The sequence below is a fragment of the Osmerus eperlanus genome, chromosome 2 (assembly GCF_963692335.1).
Source record: "Osmerus eperlanus chromosome 2, fOsmEpe2.1, whole genome shotgun sequence".
Classification (NCBI taxonomy): domain Eukaryota; kingdom Metazoa; phylum Chordata; class Actinopteri; order Osmeriformes; family Osmeridae; genus Osmerus; species Osmerus eperlanus.
In genome coordinates, this window is record NC_085019.1 from 24,718,585 (window position 1) to 24,736,041 (window position 17,457).

The 17,457-nt window shown below is 49.1% G+C and overlaps 3 protein-coding genes and 1 non-coding gene across 6 annotated transcripts in view; all 4 read left to right on the forward strand.

The window, feature by feature from the left end:
- kri1 (KRI1 homolog) overlaps positions 1 to 12,111 on the forward strand; it is a 12,696-nt gene extending 585 nt beyond the window's left edge. The window contains exons 3-18 of the mRNA XM_062455063.1: positions 320 to 425; positions 807 to 909; positions 1,229 to 1,289; positions 2,272 to 2,321; positions 2,703 to 2,796; positions 2,907 to 2,984; positions 3,341 to 3,444; positions 6,019 to 6,151; positions 6,489 to 6,755; positions 7,681 to 7,753; positions 7,876 to 7,988; positions 8,078 to 8,225; positions 9,292 to 9,422; positions 10,869 to 10,933; positions 11,346 to 11,441; positions 11,564 to 12,111. Coding sequence (XP_062311047.1) covers positions 320 to 425; positions 807 to 909; positions 1,229 to 1,289; positions 2,272 to 2,321; positions 2,703 to 2,796; positions 2,907 to 2,984; positions 3,341 to 3,444; positions 6,019 to 6,151; positions 6,489 to 6,755; positions 7,681 to 7,753; positions 7,876 to 7,988; positions 8,078 to 8,225; positions 9,292 to 9,422; positions 10,869 to 10,933; positions 11,346 to 11,441; positions 11,564 to 12,029 — 2,088 coding nt within the window. The 3' untranslated portion in view covers positions 12,030 to 12,111. The remainder of the gene's footprint in view (positions 1 to 319; positions 426 to 806; positions 910 to 1,228; positions 1,290 to 2,271; positions 2,322 to 2,702; positions 2,797 to 2,906; positions 2,985 to 3,340; positions 3,445 to 6,018; positions 6,152 to 6,488; positions 6,756 to 7,680; positions 7,754 to 7,875; positions 7,989 to 8,077; positions 8,226 to 9,291; positions 9,423 to 10,868; positions 10,934 to 11,345; positions 11,442 to 11,563) is intronic.
- smarca4a (SWI/SNF related, matrix associated, actin dependent regulator of chromatin, subfamily a, member 4a) overlaps positions 1 to 17,457 on the forward strand; it is a 176,768-nt gene that overhangs the window by 51,024 nt on the left and 108,287 nt on the right. The window lies entirely within an intron of this gene.
- On the forward strand, positions 10,608 to 10,701 carry LOC134015843 (Z30 small nucleolar RNA). The gene has a single exon (XR_009929281.1). It is a non-coding gene; the product is annotated as a Z30 small nucleolar RNA (small nucleolar RNA).
- spc24 (SPC24 component of NDC80 kinetochore complex) lies at positions 12,989 to 16,062 on the forward strand. Of its 3 annotated transcripts, none has more exons than XM_062455076.1 (7): positions 12,989 to 13,079; positions 14,011 to 14,180; positions 14,413 to 14,557; positions 14,967 to 15,071; positions 15,387 to 15,463; positions 15,778 to 15,880; positions 15,938 to 16,062. In XM_062455076.1, the coding sequence occupies exons 2-7, from the start codon at positions 14,024 to 14,026 to the stop codon at positions 16,002 to 16,004; spliced, it is 654 nt and encodes a 217-aa protein (XP_062311060.1). In that variant the 5' UTR covers positions 12,989 to 13,079; positions 14,011 to 14,023; the 3' UTR covers positions 16,005 to 16,062. The 3 variants fall into 3 exon arrangements, with proteins under 3 accessions (XP_062311060.1, XP_062311076.1, XP_062311068.1); XM_062455084.1 differs by having other exon boundaries at positions 12,997 to 13,079; positions 14,014 to 14,180; XM_062455092.1 differs by lacking the exon at positions 15,938 to 16,062 and having other exon boundaries at positions 15,778 to 15,931.

The window sequence follows — 17,457 nt, forward strand, 5'->3', positions numbered from 1 at the left end:
GTAGTAGTTCCACGCGGGTGTGTGACTAGCTAACCTATTCCTGCGAATCCTCATGTTGTCCAGCTAACACCAATCTGTTTCCGTGTTAACTGATGATGCACTAAAGATATGACCCGGTTTGTTAAACTGTATTATTGTGATTGCGAGGTTATTTTTGCACCGTGCCTGGTAGCTGTTTTGGTTACTGTGCACCATAGGAGATCATCGTGACACACACACACACAGAGCCCTGGAATTATAGAAAGAAGATGCACTACTCCTTTCTATCCACTCCCTCCCTCTCCATCTATTTGCTCACCTTATTTCTCCCCGTGTTCAGGAGCTGGACCCCCAGCAGGACAAGGACTTCTACAGAACTCTGTCTCTCCTGAAGAAGAAGGACCCCAAGATCTACCAGACAGACACTCAGTTCTACACAGAGCCAGGTAACCCTCATGTCACTGGAGAGGTAGTATGCGGTAATAATCAAATAAACTGGATTTATTTAGCAGCAATTTGATCCAAAGCGGCTTACAGTTCAGATCTGCAGTTAAGGTATGTTAAACACTGAGATAAGCTGTATTCACCCAGTGAGGTTCATTGTGATTGTGAGGTTCATTCCTCCTTCCGAGGAGTCCCAGGCAGGGTAGCCAGCACCACATCATCACAGACAACATGACAAGTTTACTCTGTGCTCAACATGGAGTCTGTATTCTGTCAACCTTCAGGAGGCGATTGATTCAGACAGGTCTAGGGTTAGTGGGTCTGTGTTATGATTGGCTCTCGGTTGTGTCAGTCTCAGCAGACTGGATGTTATTGTCCTATAGCAGCAGGCTCTGGCAGCACCGGCCAGCCCTCCAGCTCCCAGAAGCCCCAGAAGGCGATGTTCCTGAAGGACTACGAACGCAAGGTCATCCTGGAGAGAGGAGGGTGAGAGGGCTTTAGCTCACTGCGTGTTTTAAACACACACACACACAGCTACCTAAGCCTTCCACACACACTCACATCTAACCCTTACACGCACACACTCACATCTAACCCTTACACGCACACACTCACATCTAACCCTTACACGCACACACTCACATCTAACCCTTACACGCACACGCACACACTCACATCTAACCCTTACACGCACACACTCACATCTAACCCTTACACGCACACACTCACATCTAACCCTTACACGCACACACTCACACACTTCTACAACTCTTGACTCAGACCAGACCCTTCCAACTCTCCACAGTAAATACGATGATGACGATGAGGAGGAGAGTGATGACGAAGAGGCAGTGAAAAGGAGAGAGGTACACGTTTGATCCACACGCAGGAAACATGTCACGTGTAGGCAGTTAGCGTCACTGTGTCCAATCCCGACCGTTTTTTAGCTAACATTCTGATAAAATGCCACTTCAAATATTGATAAAAATAATCGTATCACGTTTTCAGCTGATTAACTGATTTCACGTTAAGCTTTAACTTCTTACCTTTCGAGCTAAATATTGTTAAAAAAATTAGAGTTAGCTTAGCCTTTACTAGAGCCGGTCAAAAGATGCTGGCGCCGGTAAATTAGCCGTGCGCTACCCTTGTCCAAACCCGACCGCACTTCTAAACACTGGGCGCTGCTGTTTTTCCGGGGATATTAACTTGATCCAGGGTCACCAAACTGCTGTCAACATATCCAGGGACGTAGTTATGTCCTCCACAATAAGATATCACGCTTCAACATCTCCAAACTATGCGATAAAATCTCAATTTGACTGTATACCACCACCTGCTGGATGTTTTGTTGAACTCTTCTCAAAGTTTGCTAGCCCCCATCCCTTCCTCCCCTCGACTACAGATCACGTCACACATGATCGTGTATTTTCATTGGCAAGACAAAGTAGTGTTAATCTAGCGTTGAAATACACTCATATGCTAACCCATAGTAGCAGTACGATGACAACACAGACACACTTGTCAGAGTAAAGATCGTCGCCCGAGTGTCGCCCGAGTGTCGCCGAGTGGTCTTTCGGCCAAAGTAACTTTCCTATATTATTTAGACATGTAAACGTCCATATATGTTCATGAAATTTTACACGTAGATTGTTTGGTATGCCTAAAATAATAATACTTACACTTTGCTGGTGATAGCAAAAGAAAATGCTGGCAAAAAGACCGGAAACTGAGTGTAGTAGTTTACAGCGGTCGGGATTGGACACAGTGACGTTAGTGTTTGAGTGGTGTTGTGGTTTACTGGTGTGTAGTTGAATGTTGCTGTTGATGGCTGGTGTGTTGTGTCTCCAGAGGGCTGCGTCTCCCAGCTACATTCAGGAGCAGAGGGATCTGAAGGAGAGGTGAGCTCATCTGAGGTCCAGGGGGGGCGAGAGACGGGATACCCGTCTGTCTGTGTGTCTAACCTGTCTGTCTGTGTGTCTAACCTGTGTGTCTAATCTGTGTGTGTCTAACCTGTCTGTCTGTGTGTGTCTAACCTGTGTGTCTAATCTGTGTGTGTCTAACCTGTGTGTCTAATCTGTGTGTCTAATCTGTGTGTCTAACCTGTGTGTCTGTCAATGTGTTTAACCTGTGTGTCTGTGTGTGTCTAACCTGTCTGTCTGTGTGTGTGTCTAACCTGTGTGTCTAACCTGTCTATCTGTGTGTGTGTCTAACCTGTCTGTCTGTGTGTGTCTAACCTGTGTGTGTGTGTCTAACCTGTGTGTGTGTGTGTGTGTGCGCAGCTTCAGGCACTGGGTCCAGGACAGTGAGGAGGAGGAGGGCAGTGGAGGAGAAGAGCCCCTGTTGACCAGGAGGAGCAGGACCCAGGAGGAGAAGGTAACGTTAACTAACCCTAGTTAACCCTAACCCTAGCTAACTCTAACTAACCCTAACCCTGCTCCTGGTAACTGCCCCCTGGTGTGCCTGCCCTGTGCTGCCCCCTGCAGGAGAGGGAGGAGCAGGACTATGTGGAGTGGCTGAAGGGCCAAGCACAGCTGCAGGGACCAGAGGAGCTGCAGGACCTGGTAAGACTGTGTGTGTGTGTGTGTGTGTGCACCTGACTGTGTGTGTGTGTGCACCTGACTGTGTGTGTGTGCACCTGACTGTGTGTGTGTGTGCACCTGACTGTGTGTGTGTGTGCACCTGACTGTGTGTGTGTGTGTGTGTGCACCTGACTGTGTGTGTGTGTGTGCACCTGACTGGGTGTGTGCACCTGATTGGGTGTGTGCACCTGATTGGGTGTGTGTGTGCGCACCTGACTGTGTGGGTGCACGCCTGACTTTGTGTGTGTGCACCTGACTGGGTGTGTGCACCTGATTGGGTGTGTGTGTGCGCACCTGACTGTGTGGGTGCACGCCTGACTTTGTGTGTGTGTGCGCAGAGCTACCTGAGGGAGTACTGGAACGACCCCCAGCTGGATGAGAAGGAGCGCTTCCTCCGAGACTTCGTCCTCAACAAGGCTTACCTGGAGGGGGACCAGGACAGGTACACACACACACGCAGTACCGTAACACATGAGGCCCCCCTGCAGAATAACCCTGAGAGCCCCCCCCCCATATGTAAGGGATAATGTATTGTCCGGCGGTTATTATCCAAAGATAAATCCCGACGGGACGAACAAGACCCCAACGCGATCAACTGAACTTTTTGGAACATTCTGAAGAGCCGTATAATAAATGCAAGATATCGAAACTCAAGTTTTTCTTTTTAGGGAAATGTATTCAATCAGATCAAACAGCTCAAACAGAACATACAGTTAGGTCCATAAATATTTGGACATTGACACAATTTATCATTTTGGCTCTGTATACCACCACAATGGATTTGAAATGAAACAATCAAGATGTGCTTTAAGTGCAGACTTTCAGCTTTAATTTCAGGGTATTTACATCCAAATCAGGTGAACGGTGTAGGAATTACAACACATTTTATATGTGCCCCCCCCCCTTTTTAAGGGACCAAAAGTAATTGGACAAACTAACATAATCATAAATCTAATTGTCACTTTTAATACTTGGTTGCAAATCCTTTGCAGTCAATGACAGCCTGAAGTCTGGAACCCATAGAAGTCTGGAACCCATAGACATCACCAGACGCTGGGTTTCGTCCCTGGTGATGCTCTGCCAGGCCTCTACTGCAACTGTCTTCAGTTCCTGCTTGTTCTTGGGGCATTTTCCCTTCAGTTTTGTCTTTAGCAAGTGAAATGCATGCTCAATTGAATTTAGGTCAGGTGATTGACTTGGCCATTGCAGAACATTCCACTTCTTTGCCTTAAAAAACTCTTTGGTTGCTTTCGCAGTATGCTTCGGGTCATTGTCCATCTGCACTGTGAAGCGCCGTCCTATGAGTTCTGAAGCATTTGGCTGAATCTGAGCAGATAATATTGCCAGAAACACTTCAGAATTCATCCTACTGCTTTTGTCAGCAGTCACATCATCGATAAATACAAGGGAACCAGTTCCATTGGCAGCCATACATGCCCACACCATAACACTACCTCCACCATGCTTCACTGATGAGGTGGTATGCTTTGGATCATGAGCAGTTCCTTCCCTTCTCCATACTCTTCTCTTCCCATTATTCTGGTACAAGTTGATCTTGGTCTCATCTGTCCATAGGATGTTGTTCCAGAACTGTACAGGGTCTTTTAGATGTTTTTTGGCAAACTCTAATCTGGTCTTCCTGTTTTTGAGACTCACCAATGGTTCACATCTTGTGGTGAACCCTCTGTATTTACTCTGGTGAAGTCTTCTCTTAATTTTTGACTTTGACACAGATACGCCTACCTCCTGGAGAGTGTTCTTGATCTGGCCAACTGTTGTGAAGGGGTTTTTCTTCACCAGAGAATGAATTCTTCTGTCATCCACCACAGTTGTTTTCCGTGGTCTTCCAGGTCTTTTGGTGTTGCTGAGCTCACCAGTGCGTTCTTTCTTTTTAAGAATGTACCAAACAGTTGATTTGGCCACACCTAATGTTTTTGCTATCTCTCTGATAGGTTTGTTTTGATTTTTCAGCCTAACGATGGCTTGCTTCACTGATGGTGACAGCTCTTTGGACTTCATATTGAGAGTTGACAGCAACAGATTCCAAACACAAATACCATACTTGAAATGAACTCTAGACCTTTTATCTGCTCCTTGTCAATGAAATAACGAACTCCCATGAGGGAATAACATACACCTGGCCATGGAACAGCTGAGCAGCCAATTGTCCAATTACTTTTGGTCCCTTAAAAAGGGGGGGGCCACATATAAAATGTATTGTAATTCCTACACCGTTCACCTGATTTGGATGTAAATACCCTGAAATTAAAGCTGAAAGTCTGCACTTAAAGCATATCTTGATTGTTTCATTTCAAATCCATTGTGGTGGTATACAGAGCCAAAATGATGAAAATTGTGTCAATGTCCAAATATTTATGGACCTAACTGTATGTTACAACAACATAACAAATATGCCTACATATAGTCGATACACCGGTAGACTCTTTCTACAGGTTTGCAGGTGAATACACATGTGCGCGTCTTTTAGCAAATCTGTGTGCAAAGTCTTTAACCACGTTCTTTACATGTAAACTGCGCGCACGTTTATTCTCTATGCTAAGGATGGCCAGACCTGACAGCCTCTCTTGTGACATGGAGCTTCTGAGATGTTTTGATCAGTTTTATCTTGGAAAATGACCTTGACGGCCCAACAATAACACCAGTCCGCGTAGCAGGATCCGAGCTACGCTACAGTTAGCTACCTATTTGCTGCGGGCTCGCCGGTCTGTGTGACCATCTGACCTATTTTGTCACGTCACTTACCTTACCTATTTTTATATCAACTCTGGAAACACAGACGACAATAAGACCATAGTGTGCATCGCATGTAACTCAAATTGGATAAAAAAAACAACAAAACAACTTTTTGCCACAAGAGGCCCCCCGTGCGGGGGTAATCTCTACGGGTCTGCACACGTGTGTGTGTGTGTGTGTGTCTCTGACGTGTGTGTGTGTCTCTGACATGTGTGTGTCTGAAGTGTGTGTGTCTGACGTGTGTGTGTGTGTGTGTGTGCAGGGTCCCCTCCTATGACGAGGTGGTGCAGGAGGAGGTTCAGGACTCATCGGAGGAGGGGGAAGACTTCCTGCTCAAACAGGAAGTCTTCGAGAGACACTACAACTTCCGCTTCGAGGAGCCCGACTCACAAAAGGTTTGTGAGAGAGGTGTGTGTGTGAGAGGTGTGTGTGTGAGAGGTGTGTGTGTGTGAGAGGTGTGTGTGTGTGAGAGGTGTGTGTGTGTGAGAGGTGTGTGTGTGTGAGAGGTGTGTGTGTGTGAGAGGTGTGTGTGTGTGAGAGGTGTGTGTGTGTGAGAGGTGTGTGTGTGAGAGGTGTGTGTGTGAGAGGTGTGTGTGTGTGAGAGGTGTGTGTGTGTGAGAGGTGTGTGTGTGTGAGAGGTGTGTGTGTGTGAGAGGTGTGTGTGTGTGAGAGGTGTGTGTGTGTGAGAGGTGTGTGTGTGCTGGCTTGTGTGTGAACTCCCTCCTCCTCCAGATAAAGACATACCCTCGCTCCATCGCCACCTCGGTGCGCTGCTCAGACGAGCGGCGGCGGGAGGCGCGGGCGCTGCGGCGGGACAGGAAGGAGCGCGAGCGTCTGCAGAAGCAGCAGCAGCTGCAGCACATGAAGAACCTGAAGAGGGAGGAGATCCTGGGGCGCCTGCAGAGACTGCAGCTGCAGACAGGGAGCCAGGAGGACGGCTTCTCTATCTCACATCTGCAGGGAGACTTCAACCCTGAGCAGCACGACATGATGATGCAGGTGGGGGGGACACGTCACACACACGTCACACACACACCACACACACGTCAGAGACACACACGTCACACACACACACGACACTCACACACACACACGACTCACGCACACGTCAGAGACACACACGTCTCACACACACACACACACACGTCACACACGTCACACACGTCACACACACGTCTCACACACACACACACACACACACACACACGTCACACACACGTCACACACTCACGTCTCACACACACACACACACACACACACGTCAGAGACACACACGTCTCACACACACACACACACACGTCACACACATGTCAGAGACACACATGTCTCTCACACACACACGTCTCATACACACACACACGTCTCACACACACACACGTCACACACACACGTCACACACACGTCTCACACACACACGTCACACACGTCTCACACACACACACACACACACGTCACACACACGTCTCACACACACACACGTCACACACATGTCAGAGACACACATGTCTCTCACACACACACGTCTCATACACACACACACGTCTCACACACACACACGTCACACACACACGTCACACACACGTCTCACACACACGTCACACACACGTCTCACACACACACACGTCACACACACACGTCACACACACGTCTCACACACACACACGTCACACACACGTCTCACACACACACACACGTCACACACACACACACGTCACACACACCTCACACACACGGCTCACACACACGGCTCACACACACACACGTCACACACACGTCACACACACACGTCTCACACACACGTCAGAGACACACACGCCACACACACATCTCACACACACACGTCAGAGACACACACATATATTAATATAAATGTACACCATGTATACATCCAGCCCCACACGGTAGCTAACTTGTCTGTCTACAGGAGATGTTTGGGGAGCAGTACTACGGAGAGGACGAAGAGGAAAAGCCTCAGTTTGATGATGAAGAGCAGGAGGGTGAGGACCTGTCAATCATCCCTCTACCTGTCAATCAAAAGTGTGATTGTGTGTACGTGTGTGTGTGTATATGATGATGTGTGTGTGCGTGTTTCAGTTTGCTTGTGTTCTTTGGTCCCCAGACCACTGGAACTGGGACACATGGACAGGAGAGGAAGGAGTAGGAGGAGAGGAAGAGGGGGGGAAGGAGGAGGAGGAAGGGGAGGAGCCCAACTGTGAAGACCCAGACTTCATTGTGAGTGTGTTGATTCCAAAGACACCTGAAGAAACTACCTGATCTGATAGGTTAGAAAACATCACCTGACTGACCTCTGACCCTCTCAGATGGACGCGGACTACGACCCCAGCCAGCCAAGCAGCTCTAAGAAGAAGAAGAGGAGGAGGAAGGAGGACGCTCCTCTGATGGGGAAGAGGAAGAGGAAGTCTCACTTTGCTGAGGTCATCACCAAGGACAAGCCTGTGTTTGATCCCCGTGAGTAGCTCTTAGCAACAGTAACCAGAAAGTTGTCATTGTTCCGCTGTCATAACAAGGTGGTGTCTGACTTCCAGTCAGTTAGCTGCTTGTCATAGATGCGTGTCTGTAACTCAGTTTTTTTCAACCTTTTTTGAGCCACGGCACATTTTTTTTATTGGAAAAATCTTGCGGTACACCACCGACCAAAAATGTAACAAAATAACACTGTAGCCTAATACAGTATATATAATTGGGTGTGCTCAAGGGTGAGTACAACCATTGTTCTCTCATATATATTTAGTATTATTTATTTTCCTACCCCTAAAAAAACTTGGTCCCGATTGAGTTGCTTGTATTCGCCCTTCGTTCTTTTGGTGAGCAGTCTCACGAGCCCTACTCATTGAGCCAACCAGCTAAATAGTTATCTAGCACTAGTGTTGCTACCTGCATATACCTACAGCTGGCAGCTGTGCACTTAGATTCAGACCTAGCCCCGTTAAATAGTAGAGCTAGCTAACTACTACACATCTTACATTTACATTTTAGTCATTTAGCAGACGCTCTTATCCAGAGCAACTTACAGTACTTACAGGGACATTCCCCCAAGGCAAGTAGGGTGAAGTGCCTTCCTTGCCCAAGGACACAACGTCTTTTGGAACGGCCGGGAATCGAACCGGCAACCTTCTGATTACTAGCCCGATTCCCTAACCGCTCAGCCACCTGACTCCCTATCTCTATCTTCTGTGTGGGAATCGCAGGAGCTAACCAGTCGAAGGGCGTACAAAAATACAGGAGCACACCCCACAGTTTTCTCTAAGAAGGAACGAGGCAATTAGCTACCTGCTGCCACCCGGAAAAATATTACATTACTCTGCCAGTCACTATATTACGGACACTCGACAATGGAATATTATTTGCAGATAATAATTAATAAATGTTTTTATTTTTTAAAGACTAATTAAGTTAAATTGGATAATTTCTCACGGCACACCTGACGATCTCTCACGGTACCCTAGTGTGCCGCGGCACAGTGGTTGGGAATCGCTGCTGTAACGTGTTTCTGATGATTGTGTGTGTGTTCCAGAGGAGAAGAGCTTCCAGCAGTACCTGGATGAGTACTATAAGCTGGACTATGAGGACATCATAGATGACCTGCCCTGTCGCTTCCGTTACCGCCAGGTCCTGCCCAACAACTTTGGCCTGACCACAGATGAGGTAGCAGACATGATGTTTAAACATGGTCTGGGTTAGCCTGGTGTGGTCTGGGTTAGCCTGGTGGGGTGTGGGTTAGCCTGGTGTGGTCTGGGTTAGCCTGGTGGGGTCTGGGTTAGCCTGGTGGGGGTGTGGGTTAGGGTTAGGGTTGTGGGTTAGCCTGGTGGGGTGTGGGTTAGCCTGGTGGGGTGTGGGTTAGCCTGGTGGGGTGTGGGTTAGCCTGGTGGGGGTGTGGGTTAGGGTTAGGGTTGTGGGTTAGCCTGGTGGGGGTGTGGGTTAGCCTGGTGGGGGTGTGGGTTAGCCTGGTGGGGTGTGGGTTAGCCTGGTGTGGTCTGGGTTAGCCTGGTGTGGTCTGGGTTAGCCTGGTGGGGTCTGGGTTAGCCTGGTGTGGTCTGGGTTAGCCTGGTGGGGTGTGGGTTAGCCTGGTGTGGTCTGGGTTAGCCTGGTGGGGTGTGGGTTAGCCTGGTGGGGTGTGGGTTAGCCTGGTGGGGTGTGGGTTAGCCTGGTGGGGTGTGGGTTAGCCTGGTGGGGGTCTGGGTTAGCCTGGTGGGGTGTGGGTTAGCCTGGTGGGGGTGTGGGTTAGCCTGGTGTGGTCTGGGTTAGCCTGGTGGGGTGTGGGTTAGCCTGGTGGGGGTGTGGGTTAGCCTGGTGGGGGTGTGGGTTAGCCTGGTGGGGTGTGGGTTAGCCTGGTGGGGGTGTGGGTTAGCCTGGTGGGGGTGTGGGTTAGCCTGGTGTGGTCTGGGTTAGCCTGGTGGGGTGTGGGTTAGGGTTGTGGGTTAGCCTGGTGGGGTGTGGGTTAGGGTTAGGGTTGTGGGTTAGCCTGGTGGGGTGTGGGTTAGGGTTAGGGTTGTGGGTTAGCCTGGTGGGGTGTGGGTTAGGGTTAGGGTTGTGGGTTAGCCTGGTGGGGTGTGGGTTAGGGTTAGGGTTGTGGGTTAGCCTGGTGGGGTGTGGGTTAGGGTTAGGGTTGTGGGTTAGCCTGGTGGGGTGTGGGTTAGGGTTAGGGTTGTGGGTTAGCCTGGTGGGGTGTGGGTTAGGGTTAGGGTTGTGGGTTAGCCTGGTGGGGTGTGGGTTAGGGTTGTGGGTTAGCCTGGTGGGGTGTGGGTTAGGGTTAGGGTTAGGGTTGTGGGTTAGCCTGGTGGGGTGTGGGTTAGGGTTAGGGTTGTGGGTAGACTTCCTGTCCCCTGGCTGGTGCTGATGAGCTGTGATGTAACTGATCTGGTATTGCTGCTCCCAGGAGCAGCTCTGACCAGGACATGACTCAGTTAATCTTCTCTCTGAGCCGGCCAGGGGAGAGGGGGGAAGGGGGAGATGGGGGGTAGTGAGAGAGGGAGAACTACTTTCCCTCCATCTCTCTCTTCACCATCTCTCCTTCCCTCCCTCCACCCCTCTCTCCTTCCCTCCCTCCCTCCACCCCTTCCTCCATCTCTCTCCCCTCCTGTGTGTCCTCAGATCCTGGGGTCGGATGAGAAGGATCTGAACCGCTGGTGCTCCTTGAAGAAGACTTGCATGTTCAGGTACAGCTAGCCTGCTTTCTGGTTCTGGACCTGGTCCAGGGTCTGGGTCCTGAGTTTTTTTTTTATCATTATATTTATTAAAATAAATGCTAAATCAGCTGTTTGTGTGAAAGTCTTCCTGACATCCTCCCTCTGTCCCTCCATCTCTCTCTCCCTTACATCTCTCTTTCTCTGTCCCTCCATCTTTCTCTCCCTCACATCATTCTCTCTCTCCCTTACATTACTCTCCCTCTCCCTTACATCTCTCTCTGTCCCTCCATCTCTCTCTCTCTCCCTTACATTACTCTCTCTCTCCCTCTCCCTTACATCTCTGTCTCTCCCTTACATCTCTCTCTGTCCCTCCATCTCTCTCCCTTACATCTCTCTTTCTCTGTCCCTCCATCTCCCTTACATCTCTCTCTCATTCTCTCAGATCTGATAAGGAGGAGAAGTGTGATTTGAAGAACTACCAGATCAAGGCCCAAAATGTGAAGAAGAAGAGAGAGGTGTTGAGCTCCTTCTACTCTGAGTGAGTACAACCCTCTGCAGCGCAGGACCAGCCTGGCTCTCACGCCTGTGTGTGTAACTCTTTGTGTGCAGGGAGGATGGAGTGCTGGAGGTGTGTGTATGTGTGTAACTCTTTGTGTGCAGGGAGGATGGAATGGAGGAGGGGAAGAGGACAGGGAAGAAGAGGATAGACAGGCTGAAGAAGCCAGAGGAGGAGGAGGTTGGACAGGACCACGAGGAGGGGCCCAAGGAGGGCGCTGAGGAGGGGCCTGCAGCCCACACACAGGCTGGACAGGAGGAGGAGGAGGAGTTCCTGGTTCCCAAGAAGAAGAGGAGAGAGGAGGAGAGAACTCCTCCTGTAGAGGAGGAGAAGGCAGATGGGTCCCAGAGCCAGGCTGGGAGGGTTACCAGGGTTACCACCGGGGGGCCCAGGAAGACGCCCTTCAGGCACCCTGGAGGACGCCTCATCCAGAGGCCTTTCAGGGTGAAGATGGGGGGCCGTGAGTTCAGCGGCCAAAGGCTGAAGGCCTACGGGCTGAACCCCAAGAGACTGCACTTCAGACAGCTGGGGCGGCAGAGAAACAAGGCCCAGAGGAAGAGTCAGGAGTGAGGGCGAGTCAGGAGTGAGGGCGAGTCAGGAGTGAGGGCGAGTCAGGAGTGAGGGCGAGTCAGGAGGGAGGGCGAGTCAGGAGGGAGGGCGAGTCAGGAGGGAGGGCGAGTCAGGAGGGAGGGCGAGTCAGGAGGGAGGGCGAGTCAGGAGGGAGGGCGAGTCAGGAGGGAGACATCACCAGGGGAGACTCATCACCAACTCTGCCTGCGTATTATTATAATCATAATATTGATACTCTTGCGTGTGGGTCTAAAGATTCTTCTTGGAGAATGTTCCAGAACACACCTCCCCTCAGCAGCTCTGAGGACCCGGGCCTGAACAAAGTTTCTCTAAATGCTCCAACAAACCAGTTCGTTTTCCAATAAATTGTTTTAAATCTATATTTTATTTAGATTCTCTGAATGAGAGTAGCTTTCAACGTGTTGTTTTGTTTGACTGAAGTGGGATGCTGTAAATATATTTTGTGTTCAAAAACTTTGTGTTCTGTCTAATTGTGTTCTTAACAAAATATTGTGCGTAAGTAACGATGATGGAGTCCGTCACAGTCATTGGTAGGTAACTGTTACCATAACCACTAAGCGCACCAGACCGTCTCTGGAGGGGGGGGGGGGGGGGGGGGGGGGGCTGGGCTGTCATGGGTTTTGTCAAGAGTTTATCCGAGTTTTTCTTGATGGTTTTAGGTTTGTTTAGGTGCAGTTCCGGTCATCTGTGAGCCCACTGTAAGGTTGATAGAAGTTACAAATACGATTTAATTTGTCGATTTGGCGCCTCGTGTGGACACCATTAACGGTGGACACAGTAAAATGCAATCAATTATGGTCTTTTAGAACACGCAATAATGTATGCAAAGTTATGACTAGACTAATCACATCCTGAATGGTATCGAATTATAATTTTATCTATAAACCTGTAGAATAATATTTAATCGTAATAATTTGGGTGATTCTTTTTTCCCGTCAGGCACATCCTCTGAACCACTTGAGAATGCGCGCGCTAGTAGGACCACTTTAAACTAGGAAGCGAGGTGAACGAACAGCTAGCGTCTCTAAGGTTTGTTTATAAATCACATTTTACAATCTTGATATAAATCGTGAAATATTTGGAGTGTAACGCAGTTGCGTTTATGGAGGGTTTGCAGGGTACATAACAAGCAGGTTATGCTAAACGGTCAAATTTACAGGTTACATAGCAAGCAGATTATGCTAAACGATAAGGTTAGCTGGCTAGTTCTGTGTAGTTGCACCGATTATATTGCTCCAGTAGTTAAGTTAATTGGTAGACAACACGGTTAGCCTACGGTACTAGTAGGAACAAGTTTAACCTTCTGGCATCACTAGGATTTCATCTTTGGGTAGGCAACAGTAAAAATGTATAAGAAGCCAAAGGTGACGTTTGACATCTAGCGTTTTCAGGGATGCTTTTAGCGATTTCGTCGAGTTACGGGTTCTTTTTGAATGTTGCAGAGGCTTATCAAACAGCATAGTTGGACTGTCTGTGTTGTTATCTAACATTCCAACTCAGAGGGCCTAATTACTACTTATTTACCCATGAACATATCTGGAATGACCAAGCACACCCACAAATTCAAAAAATTCCAACGTGAAAGCGGTGCATGTTTTCATGCCAATTACAAAACTACAGAAAACGATTAACGCTAAAATACCTACGACGGGATTTGTTCAGAATTATGATTAAATGGGCAGATGCTTTATCTGGGTGGGCAACGCTCATCCGTATACACGCCTCTGACATAAGGGTCGGACATAATGCAAAAAAAAGAATTCTATAATAATAATACAGGGTCGTGGGCCGGTCTGCGTTTCCAAAGTCCCGGTCCGTTTTTCACTCCCAGTCCAGACCTGCTGACATTATTCAGAACTCCAAACAATTTAAAACTATCCATCCATACTTAAAACATACATCCAACGTATCCATTATTTAAAGCTTTATCCGTTATTTCCGTTGATGCTGTCCTGTGCAGCAGTGGTGTGGCCATGTCTCAGAACAGCTTGGAGGACTTCGGCGAGGTGCTGGTGGGGCTCGTGAGGAGCAGCAGGGCGGAGAAGGAGCTGCGGCTGGCGGGGGAGCGCCTGAAGACGTTCTACGACCGACACTTGGAAACCAAGAACACCGCCGCACAGATTCTGAAGAGTAAGGAGCGGGACCGGCGCTGCTACACCGCTGTCGGTTTAGCGGTTAGCTGCAGCAGTGTCGGTGACGGGGGGTATTTTTCATTTAGAATAAGCATTTCACGTGCGTTCCTACTATACCGTGTGTGGAGGGTGGTCTTTTGGTGTTTGTGTGACCTGTCGTGTTTGTGTGTGTGACCTGTCGTGTGTGTGTGTGACCTGTCGTGTGTGTGTGTGACCTGTCGTGTCTCCAGACATCATGCAGAGCGAGGACAAGGCGAGCCAGAAGCTGCTGGACCAGGAAGAGCAGAAGAGCCAATTAGATACGGAGCTGGAGCGGCTGGAGGCGGAGCTTCAGCGTGCCACGGCCAAGAGTCACAACATGGACTCAGAGCTGCAGTATCCTGTCATGTGGTCGGTCAGCAGGCTGGTCAATCATGCTATCACGTGGTTAGGATTGACCTAAGTAGTGCTTGTGTAACCGAGTTAAACTAACTCCTCAGTATGTCTAAGTATGTCTATGTGTGTCTAAACTTACCACCTCTCCTGGCTGCAGTGTAGGCCCTGGCTGCAGTGCTGCAGTGTAGGCCCTGGCTGCAGTGCTGCAGTGTAGGCCCTGGCAGCAGTGCTGCAGTGTAGGCCCTGGCAGCAGTGCTGCAGTGTAGGCCCTGGCAGCAGTGCTGCAGTGTAGGCCCTGGCAGCAGTGCTGCAGTGTAGGCCCTGGCAGCAGTGCTGCAGTGTAGGCCCTGGCAGCAGTGCTGCAGTGTAGGCCCTGGCAGCAGTGTTCCTCCTTCACCACTTCCCCCAGGTTCCTGCAGAGGGAGCTAGATAGCCTGCAGCACTCTGAACAGGAACTCCAGGTCCTGCAGCAGGAAGTGGATGAAGACACCACGGAGGTCATCCCCTCCACCATGTGAGTCCGTCCTTTACCCGACCTTTAACCTTAACACGGACACAGTGGTTATCACAGGGCTTGGTGGTTATCACAGTGGTTATCACAGAGTTTGGTGGTTATCACAGGGCTCGGTGGTTATCACAGTGGTTATCGTAGTGGTGATCACAGGGCTTGGTGGTTATCACAGTGGTTATTACATGGCTTAGTGGTTATCACAGTGGTTATCACAGGGCTCAGTACTGTGGTTATTATCCTTTCCTTGCTCTCCTCAGATACAGGGTGAGGGTCATTTAATACAGGGGTCAGTAGTTAATGTGTGTGTGTGTGTGTCAGATACATGGCCCAGCTGTACTACAAGGTGACCAGGATCAAGTGGGAATACGACACGGAGCCTCACATACTCAGAGGAGGTACCTACGCTCAGCTGTCTGTCAACACTGTGTGTGTTTCTGAACTGTATGTGTGTTTCTGAACTGTGTGTGTTTCTGAACTGTGTGTGTGTCTGAACTGTGCATGTCTGAACAGTGTGTGTGGGTTTCTGATCAGTGTGTGTGTGTTTCTGAACTGTGTGTGTTTCTGAACTGTGTGTGTATTTCTGATCAGTATGTGTTTCTGAACTGTGTGGGTTTCTGAACAGTGTGTTTCTAAACCGTGTGTGTTTCTGAACAGTGTGTGTTTGTCTAAACAGTGTGTGTTTCTGAACTGTGTGTGTGTTTCTGAACAGTGCACTACGGGGCAGACCTGGCCTCGCCCATCCACATGGACACATCGGTGCGTTCGGGCTGTGCTGTCAGCGACGACCTCTGGAACTTCGTCAACACTGAGTGGTAGAGAAGAGGAGAGGAGGAGGAGGAGAAGAGAGGAGTAGTAGAGAGGATGAGGAGGAAGAGAGGAGGAGTGGTAGAGTGGAGACTGGTAGAACTATCCTGGCTGGAGGAGAGATGGAAGTAACTATCTTATCTGTATTTATGTTCATGTTTAAACTTGAATAAACTGCTTTTCTAACTAATCCCTGTTGCAGCCCTGGAACCTCACAGAGACCGCTCCAAAACAACACTTATTTTGGTTACAGCTCTTTCTCCGTTGTTTTAAGTAATTATATATTTATATAACTTACAAATCACAAATATTTCACAGGCTTTTTTGTGCTTTTGTGAGGGCACAACATGTGCATTCAGCTAATATGGCATTACACCATGAGTACAACATGCTACATGGGCTAGCTCAGCAGTAGAGCTTTTGTCCTAAAATGTTGAGGTTGCAGGTTCAATTCTCCTCGTTGTATGCTACTTTGGATGAAAGTGTGCATCATAGCTGCTTACTTTGCACCAGGCCAGGTAAGAACTGTTCCTGGACTCTGACCACCAAACTACCCTTAGAACTTTGTACTTCTGATCCTTGATCTTCTGCAGTGCTTTCTATCTGCACTATTTGTACCGTCTTCTTGGATAAAAGATGATGGTAAATGAATAAACTAAATGAATACATTATTATTGTGTTATTTGGAAGTCCCCCAGGGGGTGCTGTTGGTTTGCGTGACAGGTGGTGTCATGGCTGAGGGTGGGTGTGGGCCACACGGTTCTCTGAGAAGGTGTTCTCTGCACTGTGCTCATGGACCTGATTGCTCTCTCTGCCAGCTGATGAGGATGACATGGTGTTCTCCAAGGTTCAATACTGGGGCCTCTTCTGTTCAACATCTACATGCTTCCAGATTATGAAAAACAACAAAGTGCATTATCATAATTATGCAGACGACACACAAATCTACATAACTTTATCACCTGGGGACTATAATCCCATACAAGGGCTAGGTAAATGCATTGAAGAAATCAACAACTGGATGTGCCTGAATTTTCTTCAATTAAAGATAATACAGAAGTAATGGTTTTTGGTCCCAAGACCGAATGATTGAAAGTCAGCGCTCAGCTTCAATCGCTGATGTTAAAAACTAACCAAGCCAGAAATCTATGTGTAATTATGGATTCAGACTTCAACCTGAACAGCCATATCATATTGTTGAAATGTGCTATACAAATAAACTTGCCTTGACTTGCTCAAGGTGGGCGTGCCTGACATGCTCCTGTCCCTGCTGCCTGACACGCTCCTGTCCCCGCTGCCTGACACGCTTGTGTCCCCGCTGCCTGACACACTCCTGTCTCCGCTGCCTGACACACTCCTGTCCCTGCTGTCTGACACGCTTGTGTCCCCGCTGTCTGACACGCTTGTGTCCCCGCTGCCTGACGCGCTCGTGTCCCCGCTGCCTGACGCGCTCGTGTCCCCGCTGCCTGACGCGCTCGTGTCCCCGCTGCCTGACACGCTCCTGTCCCTGCTGCCTGACACGCTCGTGTCCCCGCTGCCTGACACGCTCCTGTCCCCGCTGCCTGACACGCTCGTGTCCCCGCTG